General features: G+C 37.9%; 1 protein-coding gene across 1 annotated transcript in view; it reads left to right on the top strand.

The window, feature by feature from the left end:
* SDK1 (sidekick cell adhesion molecule 1) overlaps window positions 1-14,018 on the top strand; it is a 400,458-nt gene extending 386,440 nt beyond the window's left edge. The window contains exon 40 of the mRNA XM_052000079.1: window positions 12,119-14,018. Within this exon, the coding sequence (XP_051856039.1) occupies window positions 12,119-12,391 (273 nt within the window). The 3' untranslated portion in view covers window positions 12,392-14,018. The remainder of the gene's footprint in view (window positions 1-12,118) is intronic.
* The last annotated feature ends 366 nt before the right edge of the window (window positions 14,019-14,384 follow it).

Below are 14,384 nucleotides of genomic sequence, written 5' to 3'. Positions count from 1 at the left end.
TACAATTTTTTAAAGGGAAAGCCTTAAGCTAAGTCAATTCCTACAAACTCAGTGGTAAAGAAAAATTAAGCATATTGCCTAGAATCATGCTAGTTATCAGAGGAAGGACTTAAAATTGAGTATTAAAGCTTCAAATCTTTTCACTAAGAAAGAGTAAAAAAAAAAAAACAAAAAAAAACAGCAAGTTCAATTTTTCAGAGACGATTTCTTATTATATGAGGGAATTGTTATATGAAACTCTGATACCACATCTCTGTTTTCCTAAAAAAAATTTCAACCTTACCATGGTTCGCAAAATACAAAGACAAAAAATGAAAAACAAAAAAATCCTTCCTTGTTGAACTCTGACATCAGATTTTGAAGTCCCAACTAAAATTTCACCTTCTAAAGGAAACATTTCTCCATTCCTCTGAGTTCCAGTGCCTTTCTTCTGTTGATTATTTCCTATTTATCCTATATATATATCTTGTTTTGTATATATTTTTCTGCTTGTTGTTTCTCCTTTTAGATTATAATCTTCTTGAGGATAGGGACTGTATGTTTGCTTCTTTGTGTATCCTTGATGTTTAACATAGTCTCTAGAACATAATAGGCACTTAAAATGTTTGTTGAATCGTCATGTGAACCTTAGATTTATTGTTGGGACGGAGCTATAAAAACATCTAGAAGACTAATATCTATGTTGCACTGTGGATAGAGCACTGAGCTCAGAGTCAGGAAAACTCATCTTCATGATTTCAAATCTGGCCTCAGACACTTAGTAGCTGTGTGACCCTGGGCAAATTACTTAATCCTGTTTGTCTCAGTTCCTCATCTGTAAAATGAGATGGAGAATGGAATGGCAAACTACTCCATTTATCTTTGTCAAGAAAACCCCAAAATAGGTCATAAAGAATTAACCTAAATAACTTGTTAACTAAATAATTTAACAAAATTAATATTATTTTAATAGGCAGCCAAATTACATAATAGTTACACTGCTGGACCTAAAGTCAGGAATACTCATCTTCATGAATTCAAATCTGGCCTCAGACACTTCCTAGATGTGTGACCCTGGAATGCCATTTTACCCTGCTTGCCTCATCCATAAAATGAGTTGGAGAAGGAAATGGAAAACTTCAGTATCTTTGCTAAGAAAACTCCAAATGTGATCACAAAGAATTGGAATAACTGAAGAACAGTTGACTAAATGTCTTCCACTGCATCCCTCCATGATCATTCCCATCTCTCATTCTTTATCCTGTCCCACTCCTTTTTCTGCTGACACCTAAAGCAAAACAGTGCACCTAGCTTTTTTAGAAATATCCTTTTACTGGGTAACTGTAAACTGTGTGTTTCTTAGAGATTTTCTCCAATTACTATTTCTAGGGATGGGCTAGAAAGTGAGAGCTAAAATGCCAGAGGCAGATTCTTTTGATACTTCTTTATCCTCTCTACTCTGTAGAAAGCTGGATCTTCTTTGACATTTCTGGTGCTTCTTTCTCTCACATGTATCTGTACAAGAGGCAAAACCAATATTTGCCAATAAGCATACACACACACACACACACACACACACACACACACACACACATAATTCATTCAACATGCAGGATATGAATGAGGAGCTTTGTTGATTGATCAAAAATTAGAATGCATTTATATTGGGTCAGGTGGCCATGGTCAATAAGTAGATCAAAGAAACAACTTTGCATTCTCATTTATTAGCATTCCTTCCTGAAGATTTTTTCTCTCCAAGTTTAAAATGATGAACTTTTGTGAATAAACACAGAGGAGAAGCGTCCAGTGAATATGTTTCTTTCAGGTACCACTGGCTGAGAAGGCATCTAGCCAATATGATGTATGTTCAGGATATTGCACTCCCTAACATTCATACTTTAAATCAATGTTTAATCTCAAATCAGTTTTGCCTGTGAAGTTTGCGCTATGCAGGGCCAATTGAATCCATGGCTTAAATCCAGTGATTTCTTGGAAAGGGGTGTTTATCCAGGTTGGGTGGAAGAGTACATGGTTTGCCAACATCACTAGCCTTTGCTTTTCTCCCCAGTTTGGTTTATAAAAAACCCAGGTCTCTGGCCATGGGTATGGCCAAGAGTTGTGTTAGAACTTCAGCTAGCAGGGTGGGAGGACTCAAAGGTTAGGCTTGTGTCTCAAAATGAGGATTGCCAGATGAAGTCTTGCAGACACCCTGCTGCACTTATCCAGGAAGGAAACGGTGAAATACATTGCTGTTCTGGCTCTGCCAGCTGAGCCAAAGGCAGCACCAAATGAAAGAGGAAACCAGTTTTCACTTATAGCATTTCTGTACCTAAAACTAATCCTAGAATTCTCTGGGGCTGTGCTCTTGGCCCTTGTTCATTATCCTAAGTAAAACAATTCCTTTTCATTATGTTTTGTCCTTTGGTATCTCCTCATCCCAACACTGTGAGAAATAAGCTTTCCTCTCTATTTAACTCTGTGCTCTTTGTGGCCAGGAATTGGTATAGGGATAGAAAGAAATGAAAAAAAGAATAAACACTTATTAAATCTTACTTTGTGTCAAATATTATGCCAAGCACGTTACAAATATTATCTCCCACCCTTGGGAGGTAGGGACTATTATTATCCCCATTTTACAGTTGAGAAAATAGAATCAGACAGAAATGACTTGCCCAGAATCACATAACTAATAAGTTATTTGAGTCCATACTTGAATTCAGATCTTCCTGACTCCAGACCCCATCCTGTTTACTGCCCCTAGGTGCTTAGGGGTGAGTAGATGTGGGGACAAAAAGGATTAGCCCGATTTTGCAAGGTAATGGATTGTGAGTTTATTTCTTGAAAACATTAAATTATCTAGTGGGACCTCTTTGTATACATGAGAAATATTTAGGTGTTTGAGTTATTCTAAGTTCTCTGGGCATTGCGAGGTTTTCTGTGTGGATAAAATGTGGCACATTTCCTTTTCTCTTGAGTTCTTTGATATCTAATCCTGCTACATCTAGGCTTTGATGTTGACTTGTTTGGGGGACTTCGAGGCAGGAAGTGTTAATGGGCTCCCAACAGCGGTATCAGTGGGGACACTGGCTTTTGATCATCTTGGAAGTGCCACTTGAGAATACTGTGAAGTTCAGTTAGAGTTTTGACCACTTCTGTTTTGTAATCTCCTTAGATCTTTCATCTATTCTGTTTCTGCTTCTCATCTTCCTTTTGTTTATATTCTCACAGTGCTTAGGGAAAGATGAACTCTGTTTTCCCCAAACTTTTCTTCTTAAGTTTTCTTGAAGAGCAATTATATATTTCTTTGCATAAAGTTTAGGAGGAAAGGAAATCAGGCCAATAACAACAAGGGTATTTCAAAAGCTCAGAGGCTTTTCATTGATAATGATCTTTTCTGTGTCCTCTTTCTGTTCTCTAGTTGATCATAATACATATAATGGAGGAGTGATTTCCTGTTTAGACTTTCAATTCTAAAATATTAGAAATGGAAAAAAGATGTTGAAATGTAGAGAAGCTCTTCCCAATTAAAATTGTCTAAGTGGGTTCCATGTCCCATTGCTCTCTTCAGCAAGAAGATGCTAAATCATTGTATGTAGTGTTGTATGCTTGTTATTCCTGTTACGGGAGGTGGGACTGGATCTCTGATGCACAGGAGCTCTGAGCTTCAGTGACCAAAACCTATCAAGTGTCTCCACCAGGCCTTACATTAAGAATCACTGTGGTGAGCCCTTAGGAGCAGGGAACTACTAATCTAAACCAAAGTAGAGACGGTCAAAGCCACCATGATGGTCAGCAATGGGATTTGGCTCAATGAGTTGCCATCACACTTCTGACAGGGCAAGACAGCAAGATCTAGAAAGAGAAGGAAGGGGGAGGGAGGAAAGGAAGAAGGAAAAAGAGGAGGGGCAAAGGAAGAATAAGGAGAAGGAGGAGAAGAAAGAAGAAGAAAGAAGAGGAGAAGGAAGAAGAAAGAAAGGGAAGAGGAGAAGGAAGAAAGAAAAGGAGAAGGAGGAAGGGGAAAAGAAGGAGGAGAAAAAAGAAGAGGAAACAATTGAAAATCAGAGCTCACAACTGCCTAGGTGATGTCACTATCATTCTTGCAAATGTCCAGTAAGTAATCCGAATTTATATATTTTTAAAGATTTGTATCCCATTTACTAACAAAATGTCTTGAGAGGCACTTTACAGATTAAAACACAGTAGCAAATAAGAACATTAAGAATAAAAAGTAATTTATAAGATTTGTTCTATTTATAACATACCTGGAGGCTAGAACTGGGCCCAAGTTAATGTTTTGACATAACCATCTGTTCAGGAGGGAGGCAAGAAGGACATTGCTGCTAGAAGGGGAAAAGCAGTTCTTCCCAGGGCTCCTTCCCCACCTCCACATTCTTCTTCTTCTTCAGCTTGTGATGAGAACAATGAACAGGCAGGTACAAGGGGACTCTAGTTGAAAGAGCTTTTTCTGAGTAGGAATTTTTCACTGAAGAAATGGTGGTGCCATTGTTTCTCTCCCTTTCTCAACCATTCTCAGAGATATGATTCCCAAAGTAATAATTCCAAGAATCCTGTCCCAGGATCACAGAGTGCTGACTGACTCATGCTGCAGGCTATTGTACTCAAAGTGTCATATAACACATGCTGTATCTATTTATGTTGCTGTAGTTAGAAATAATAAGTTCCATCCACAAATGCTGTTTTTCAGCACTGCTGCTTATGAATTTATATTACTATTACCTCACAAATCATAGTTTGCAAAATCCTTTTCAACATTCAAAACGGTTTTCAAATTCACTTCCATATCAACAGATGAGACGTACCCTTGGTACCTAATTCATTCCTTAATAATGTTGGAGGCTTTCATCTTGCCAATAAAATACCAAAATTGTCAGGCATTTTCTCTATTAGTTGTTTTACAGGCGTCTATGTACCTTTAGAAACTCTGACAGCCAATCTGATGGCAGAGCCAGTCACATGCCATCCCTCCAAGGTTTCCTAGGTAACAAACACACATTGCTACTTCACATCATGTAGGGGGGGAAAGCCAACCCTGAAGCATTTTCATTTTGTCAATAATTCTGACTCACTAAAATATATCCCCATTAAAAAATAATAATGTCATATAAGCAATCTACAGAATGAGTAACACTGAGAAGAATTTTTTTTTTAAATACCTTGCTCACTGTCTCACAAAGAAAGGCAACTGGGGCTCATGAGTCTTAGTTGTTAATTGAAACTGTGATTGGTTTTATTAGCAAGGCGTTGAGTTAAATCATATCCCCAAGTTCTGAGCCAGTGGTTTCTAATGTCCATTCTCCACCTACTCATGGGGAAATTGTTGTACCTACAAAAATCCTCTCAAGTTGGGGACTCCATTTTCTGTAGCCCAGTCTTCCCAGTCACAGGGAGGTGAAAGTGAAAGGAGAGCAGGGCAGAATCAGCTAAAGCTGTCTACTTTTTGCCTGCTAGATTCCTCATATTAACGAGGAGTCTTAATGGGAAGGAAATGTCTCTGCTGAGATAAAATTTAGTGTTTTGCCCTCTGCTTTTATAGAGGATCGATACAAAGCTATCCATTTCAACAGCGTTTCTGTATCTTGTAAAACCGTAGTTGAAGATATCATCCACTTTGTTACTCAGTGTCTCTTACACAAGACCCAAGTGATAAATTCTTGCTTGGGTTTAGTTTCAGGACCAATGCTGTCTCTGAAGATGAATTTGTATGTTTTCTCTTGTCAGAAAACAAAACTTGTTTTCCCTTCTGCCTTCATTGCCAGATGCCCAGCTGGAATCTGCACAACTCAAATGCCTGCCTGGGAGCATCTGTTCTCACCACTCCCTTTAGATAGATGATCTTAGCTCTGTTTTTTCCCTAATTATCCTTATTTTGTACTGCTATACTTATATCCACCATAAATTTTCTGAGAGTAGGTGGGTTCATAAATTCTTAATAACTAAATAAAAATAATGGAGAGGAATAGTGTGGATTTAAGGTCTAGGCCGGTGAAAAAGCTGTGAAGATGTTTTCCCAATTTGGTATACTGTTGAGAAAATTATTTAGGTTTACTTTTAGAATTTAATTCTACTATGCTTAACCTTCAAAGGCTCCACAAATGTTCTTAGGTACTGATAGCTTACTATTTCATAAGGAAAGAAATTTAAATATTTGTAATTTTTTAATGACCAAACTAAAATCTATTTTCTTTTCTTCTTACCTCTTTTTTATAGGAAAAGAACAGAAAAATATAAACCCAAAGCTTCATAATAAATATTCAGTTAAGCAAAATAAATTCCCTCATCAGCTATATCTAAAAATGTTTCATTTTGCATCATAATCTATCAGTTCTCTATCAGGAAATGAGTAGAATGCTTTATCATGATTCCCCTGGAATTGTGAATGATTGGTGTTGATCAGAGCTCTTGAGACTTTCAAGCTTGTTTATGATCTTTACAATGTCATTTTTATCCCTACCCTAAAGATTTTTACATATAAAATTTTTTAAAACCTTAAAGTCACAATGAATTATCAGAAACATCAAACAAACATTTCAGTTTTTATACATATTTCCAAACTGCTTCTAAAACCAATTAAGAGAATTTGGCCTATTTCTACATTGCAGGGAATTGTCTGAGCAGCACCTAAATTGTGCAGTCTTTGAGGCTGGTTCTGGGACACCAAGGCCAATGGATAAACTGCTGGATGGAGAGCCTCTTGAAACTGAATTCAAAATTTGGATCTTTCATTCTGACCTACGGCAAAATACAGAGTTAGAAAATCTCAGAGTAGGCAAAGTCTTCAGAAGCCTTTTATTGCTAAGTTTAAAGGACCAAATAACTCTTTTTCTTTTCCTCAACTATGAAATGAGGAAACTGGTTTCGAATCTCACGATGCTCATGGGCAGAAGGAGAGTAGCAAAATTTACTAGTGAGGCAGAATCATATAAAAATATAATTGGGAAATGTATAACAAAATAAGTAAAAATACAATACAACATAGCTAATGTTAATTTGTGGTTTTCTAAGTCAGTTTGTGGCCCATAGAGATTATTGCTATTTGAATTAAACACCACAGATGCCCATCAGTTGGGGAATGGCTGAATAAAATTATATGAATGGTATATGAATGTTACAAAACATTGTTGTTCTCTAAGAAACGACCAGCAGGATGATTTCAGGGAGGCCTGGAGAGACTTACATGAACTGATGCTAAGTGAAACGAGCAGAACCAGGACATCATTGTATAAGGCCACAGCAAGATTATATGATGATCATTTCTGATGGACGTGGTCATTTAAACATGAGTCAATAGTATGATATAACTTCCCCCAAAATTAAACTAGCTGAATGATTCTTTCTCAATTTGCAAGCTTTCTTTTTAAAAATTCTAGAATGACTTTTTTCCCTATTAAAGTTCATCATGTTAGATTTGCCCCAACATTCTAAATAATCAAGGCTTTTTGAATCCTGACCATCTTGCCAATTATTTTGGCTATCTCTCCAAGTTTTGTATCAAATGCAAATATGATGGATAGGCCAGTTATGCCTTTATGCAGGTCATTGGTTTTGGGGGGGAGGAGAAGCTTAAACGAACCAACACAAAACCGAACCCAAATCTCTGGGACACTCCACTGGAGATATCCTTCCAGTATATAGATAGATAGAAACATTGACAATTTTGAGGGTCCCAATACTCACCGAGTACTAAATTCACCTAATTATATCATACTTTAACTCATTTCCTTCAATCTTTTCAATAAATATGAAAAATTTTGCTATCATCTGGGTAAATTATATCTACAACATTCTCCAGGCTTACCTGCCTAATAACACTGTCACAAAAGTAAATCAAGTTAATCTGTTATGTCCTATTTTTGATAAAGCTATTCTTGATCTTTGTGATCCTTGCTTCCTTTTTTAGATATTCATTAATCACCTCTTTAATAGTATGTTATAAAGTTTTGCTTGGCATAAAAGGTAAATTCTTTGGTTAATGGTTTGCTGTATCTGTCTACTTTGCTTTTTTGAAAATTAAAACAACATGGGTTCTTGCTGAATTCTGCACTGCCTTTCCTATTCATTGTGACTTCAAAGATGACTGACAGTATTTCAGCAGCTAGATATGCTAGTTTGTTCAGTACCTTTGAATATAATTCATGTAAAGCTGATTACCTGAATTCATCAAGGACAGTTCTTACACTGTTCTTTTACTATGTCTCTAGCTATCTCAGTTATCAATTCCCTATTAGCCATTTATTTGTCCTTTCCAGTTCAAAGATCATTCTTCTTGGCAGAGAAAACAGAAATGAATGACTTAACCTCACTGAGCTTCAATTTCCTCTATAAAATGAAGGCATTGTATTAACTCGGTGATCTCTAATGTCCATTTCACTCCAATTCTATGACTTTCTTGTAGGTTTCCATAAATTTCAAACTCCTTAACTTTATGACAGTGTTATTGTATAAACCAGAAACCATTGATTTTCCCATTAAATCACTATGTGGTATTGGTCATGTTAAATTACCTCTCTTTGCCCAAGGCTTCCCTATAAAATGAGAATGCTTTTTACCCTTCTTATGGCTAACAGATTTGATTATATCTATAGAATACTAGCCAGGACAAGGTGAAATTTAAAAATATGTGAAATTTGTCTTCCTTTACTTCCTCCCTTTCTATATCTTCTCCATCTTTCCAGTACCCTAGTGTTCACCATCTCAAAGTAATTCTTATAAGTCATGAATGCCTAATCTGAATTAGTTCAATGCTGTCTTTTTCAGGAATATTTACGTTTTAGTAAAGGAGAGATAAATAAAGTAATAAATTGCTATGTAATGATAGGTACTCTGATAGATAATGATGAAGCTGCTTTAGAATTGTTGGGTCTACCTTTGATTTTCTAAATATTCATTAAATAGTAAACTGAAATGTATCCCTTTAGTAAAATACTGTAGAATTTTACAAGACACAGAAGTCAATTTTAATGGATTTTGCTTACTCCATTCACTTTGAATTTTTGAAAATTGAGACAACATGGATCTTTGCCCAATTGTATAATACCTTTCTCATACTAGAAAAGTAAACACCTACTTATAAAGTCAATCTTATTCTGAAATTTTGGGAAAAGAAGTTTCACAAAAGCTTAAAATTAGGAGGGAAGGGGAGAATTATTTTTCTTGGATTTGAATGTCACTTTGAAACCATCTAAGTTAGTTCTTTCCAATTTTTCTAGCCACAAAGATGTCAATATTAAGGATAATGATGACTGATCTTGGTTCACATGCCAAAGGAGCAGGAAGGCTTCTATTTTTTTTCCATGAGCCCTTAGAATTTATCATAGGTCCCAGCAAAACAGCAATCAATGTGGCAACCAACCAGCATTTAGTACAGACTTACTATTTGTGAAGCACCATGCTAGGTTCTGAGCATATCTGGACAAAAATAAAATAATCTCTGCCCTTGAATCTTCATTTCTATCATCAGGAAAGACAACATGCTTGCCTGATTACTAGGACCAAGGCTCCAAAAGGGCAGTCTGCCTGTTCCTTCTATGACTCCTTCTCTTGGGTCCCCATCTATCAGCAGGGAGGTAGGAAGGGGTCTCAAACAAGTACAGCTATCATTATTTGATGCTGACCCTGGTACCTTATGCAGGCCTGCCAGCCTGGCTTCCTTTTTTATCCCCAGCAAGCAATCAATTTCTGTAACTTCCTCTGGGCCCAACTATTTGGCTGAACAAGAACAGCTGGAAAATGAACTCTGTCATGGTCCTTGATGAGCATCCTAAGACTAATACCACCATCATAAAAAGTCCTTCTCAACCTCCACTTACTGTATTGATTATTTGAACCATTTAGAATGGACTTAAACCTGGGGAGGAACTAATGTTTGTTTGATCCAAGCTGCTAAACTCTTCAAAAATTCATATCCACACTCTTCATGGCACTTGACATTGATGTTGTGTTCCTTCTTTAGTGTACACGACTGGAACCATCAGGCCTTCCAGGACTCTAGAAAACACAGACCTGTTCAAAAATGATTTGGATACAGAAAAAATTTCTATTTCAAGGATGGCAAAACAGAACAGGCGAAAATAAAAGCTGAGGGGAGGAGGGAGGCCAACTCTGTATCTATGGTGAATAAACTGAAAGTTGGTTTTATTTCTTTGTAAACTTTCCATCCTCCCTCCTTCTGTCATCCTCTTTAGTCACTTGTGCAGGCTGGAATTGGGAGGGCATAATGCTCTAAAGAATTTTAGAAGGTAGCCTGATTCAATCCCCAAGAACTGTACACAGGAATAATTTATTTTGCCTACAGAAAGAAAACACCACAGGAGAGCCAGAGGTAGGCTAGATGTGAACATTGGATCTTGCCTAGTTGACTATGCTGTGCTTAAAGATCAGTGTTTGTTTGTTAGTTTAAAAATCTATTTATATTGCAGACCTTTGGTGTATGTTGAATTACATGGAAAAAAAGTGAGATAAATCAGACTCACAGAGTATTTTCAAATGGAGTTGGGCAATAACGTTTCCTTTGGTCCATGCTTTGACCCCAGGAGCATCTAACAGCTACTGTTCCCTCCTTATCTGTCTTTTAACAGGAAAGGCTTCTTTCTTCCTTCCCTTTCTAATAGCATACTATCTGACCCATCCTGTACTCTTCTTATCTTTATGTGCATTAGAATTAAATGTGTGTGTAATGTCTTCTTGGTCCACCTAGATATAAATCCCCTTACATAGAGAGTCTGAGTCTTATTCATCATAGAATCCTCAATGTTGCTTGCATTATAATAATAAGCAAATAATTATAACATAATATTTTATATACATAATACAATAAGCAAATAAATTTAAAAAAATAAGCAAAATGTTTACGAATGGGATCATAGATTTGGAGATGGAGAGATCTCTGAGACCATATAATTATATCCCCCCATTTTATAGATGAAGAATCTGAGACACAGAGAGGTTAAATGATTGGCATAATGGTGGGTTAAACCTAAGTCTTTCTGACCCGAGATACAGTATTTTACCTGGTACATGGTACACAGTCTGAATGTTTGCTGAATTGAACTGAATTCTTCTTTCATCCCTGCTCTTCCTACCAAAAGCATCCAACTACTCACATCAAGCATCCTAACTCCATTATTTACTAGCTGTGTGGCCACCAGTCAGCTATTTCACCTACCTTTTATCTGCTTTGGTTTATTTATCTGTAAGCTGGAAATAATCATCCATAGGATTTTTATTTAGAAAGTGCTTCTTAAAAATAAAGTTATTATTATTATATTATTTATGATATAAATAATCTAAATTATTATATAATTATAATAACATATCATTATATAAATATATAACAATATAAATAATTGTTTTATAATTGTATATAATGTGTAATTATATAAGTAATTATTATATTGTATTATTATATAACACATGAGGTATTTATTGTTAATTCTCTTGTAGTTTTATTGTCATTAACATTATCAATAAATGTTCACCAAATATAAGGATTGTGGTTAGTGCTGGATACTCACAAAAGCAAAGGCATAGTCTCATCCCTTCATTAGAGTCTGATTGGTGAAATAGAGCACACATGTGAAAATATAAATAGCAATATGAGACAGCAGGTGATAAGTGACAAATTAGTAGTATAACACCTGGTAATAGCAGATGCTCCATAAATATTGTAAGTATGTATGAGGTGGTATAGAAAAATAATGGCCATAAGAGAGGAGAGGGATGCGCTGCTGTGTATGGGCTCAAATAAACACAACACATTAATGGGACAAGGAGAAAACCCCTTTTGATCGGAGCAGAGAGTGTCGTAAGAAAGTAGTCAAAAATGAAGTTGAATCCAGTTTTCAGAAAGTCTTGGGTACCAATGGAATTCCGCCTTTGAGCAGAGAAGTGACATGCCCAAAGAATTCCCCACCCCCCAGAAATACCATATGTTCGGATGCAAACTCAAGAAAGAAGCAGCAAAAGACCTTCCGTTTCCCTTAAGCCCTACTTTACCTGATTTCTGTCAGGCTCTAAGCACATGGGACAGTGCTCCGTTCCATGGCTGACATGAGCCAGATGCTAACAGCTGCTTGCTTGTATGTCACAGATGCTCACAGCTATTTTTCTTCCCCTGCTGCAGGCCACAGACTCCGATTATGAAGATGAACTGCCAAAGCATTCCTTTGTTAACCATTACATGAGCGACCCTACCTACTATAACTCCTGGAAGCGCCAGACCAAGGGGGTGAAGCACCCGGCCGCCTACAGATACGAGGAGTGCGCGGCCGGTGAGAGCGAGCCCTACTTCCAGACTGTCATCACCACACAGAGTGCGGGGGGCGTGTACACCCCGACGGGACAGCAGGCCCCGGGGTCTCGGACTCCAGTTACAGGCTTCTCCTCGTTTGTCTGACGCTCTCCGGGCTACACCACAGTGGGAACTCCCGCCGACATTGGGGTGACCCAGCGCGACATCTGGGTGGGTGGCTGGGGCAGTGAACCGTGGGTAAAGTTCTCTATCAGGGTAGAATGGATGCGAACATTCATAAGTCTATTTTTTTGAAGACAATCAACTCCGACAACAGAGCTGAAGTTTTGTTTAAAAACAATTTCTGATAAGTGACAACTCTAACCACTTGTGAATAGTAGGATTTCAGTTGGAAGTTTTTGTTCTTTTTTTTTTTTATCCTTTTTGTAACAACCACTGCAAGAAGCAGCTGCCCTTTCCTTTCCTTTTCCTTTTTCTTTTCTTTTTAAGAGAAAGTGTATTTCATTGGTGCAGGGGCATGGCACCTTTGAGACTTCAAAAGATTTCAAAACGTTCCATTTCTCCATCTTAAAGGCCAGGTAGGAATGATGGAGGATGAAAGCAGGATGGAGCTGTGTGTGAAACATTAGGACGGACTCCTAGCCTACCACTTTCTCCTTTCTACCTCCTCTGTAGGAGAAACAGCCGGTTCACATGATTCTCCGTGGCATAACAACCTTGGTTCACTCTTGGTGTTTTGATAATGAATATTCTCCCTGTGCTCAGTCCTGACATCCCCTCCCCTCACCCCAGCTCCAATCCATTCCAAAATACTTCTACTTGGCAGTTTTGAGCAGAGAAAAATGTTCTTGGCACGAGATAATACAAATGGAAAGTCATTCCAAGGTGGTATCGTTTTGGTCCTGTTGTGGGTCAGGTCCTTCCCTGTGTGGTTCATCCCACTGGTAATTTAACAAACAAGCAAACAAAAGCCAGGTGGTACAGGAAGGATGACCTCAGGTTGGCTGGCAACGGCCCAGTCACGGGAGCTTGAGAAACTGCTTCCATCCCATAGAAGCAAAAGGCACACAGCCTTCCCTTGCTAAACCAGGCAGAAAGACAACATTTTCAGAATTGCCTGATGCTTGAGGAGGAGGATTCCAAGAGGGTTTTTTTTTAAAACCATTTTTTAAAATATATATGTCACACTAAATGAGTGAGTCTTTGGTGTTTCCAGGTGCCTTTTTCTTAATTGTTCAGCTTTGTACATGGAAAAGCTAGTGTGTCTCCAAATAAAGCAAAACAGCTTTTGAAAAAAAGCAAGGTTGTGAATTACCTCCTGCACATTTTAAGGCTCCTTTGGTGCACTCCGGCTCCAACCCTTGTTGTTGGGTTTTTTATTTTTAACCAAGAATTTGTTTTTCATTTGTTTTATATTCTCTGCCTTCTTGACCTCTGAAGCTATTGTCAGTTCCTCAAAGAACCAAGGTCAGCTCTCAACCTATGAAGGATGGTTATTGAGTTTGGGGGGCTTTTGAGGGGGTGAGGTTGTATGCTTTTCCTTTTATTATTGATGTTCTGGTTGATCCCCCACTCCAACCCCAGCTGCTGGAGCTACTACAAAAATATCCTAGAGTAGGATCCTATCAATTTGTTTTTGCTACAGGTGTCTGAAAACCATAGAACTATCCACTGGCTTGTTGGTTTCTATCCTAGGGGCTAGGCTAGCTGTGGAGCTAGCTTTAATATTGTTATTTCTTGCAAGTGAGCGGAGTGTGTGTGTGTGTGTGTGTGTGTGTGTGTGTGTGTGTGTATGGGGTGTGTGTGTGTGCATGCACGCACATGAGAGTATGTGCAAGTATGACCCTCTTTGGCCACTGGGCACCAGCAAGATTAGAACTGCCTGGGCTCCTAGAAACCCCTTCAAGAAGGACCAGGAATCAAGATATCTTCTGCGGGTTGTCAGCATCTCTTGAGAGCAGATGCAAAATTGATGAGAAAGCTCTTATTCACCAGTCACATAACACTGTTCTGCCCTGAGGACACAAGGAATAACTGGACAGAAATCTGGCATTACCAGGGATCAGTTCTTCTAAACCCCAATATGGAAAACTTGTGGTTTGTCATCTCTTCTTTGCCTCCTTGGAGCAGGAGGAGG

The sequence above is a fragment of the Antechinus flavipes genome, chromosome 1 (assembly GCF_016432865.1).
Source record: "Antechinus flavipes isolate AdamAnt ecotype Samford, QLD, Australia chromosome 1, AdamAnt_v2, whole genome shotgun sequence".
Lineage (NCBI taxonomy): Eukaryota > Metazoa > Chordata > Mammalia > Dasyuromorphia > Dasyuridae > Antechinus > Antechinus flavipes.
This window is presented reverse-complemented; position numbering and strand designations above follow the sequence as displayed.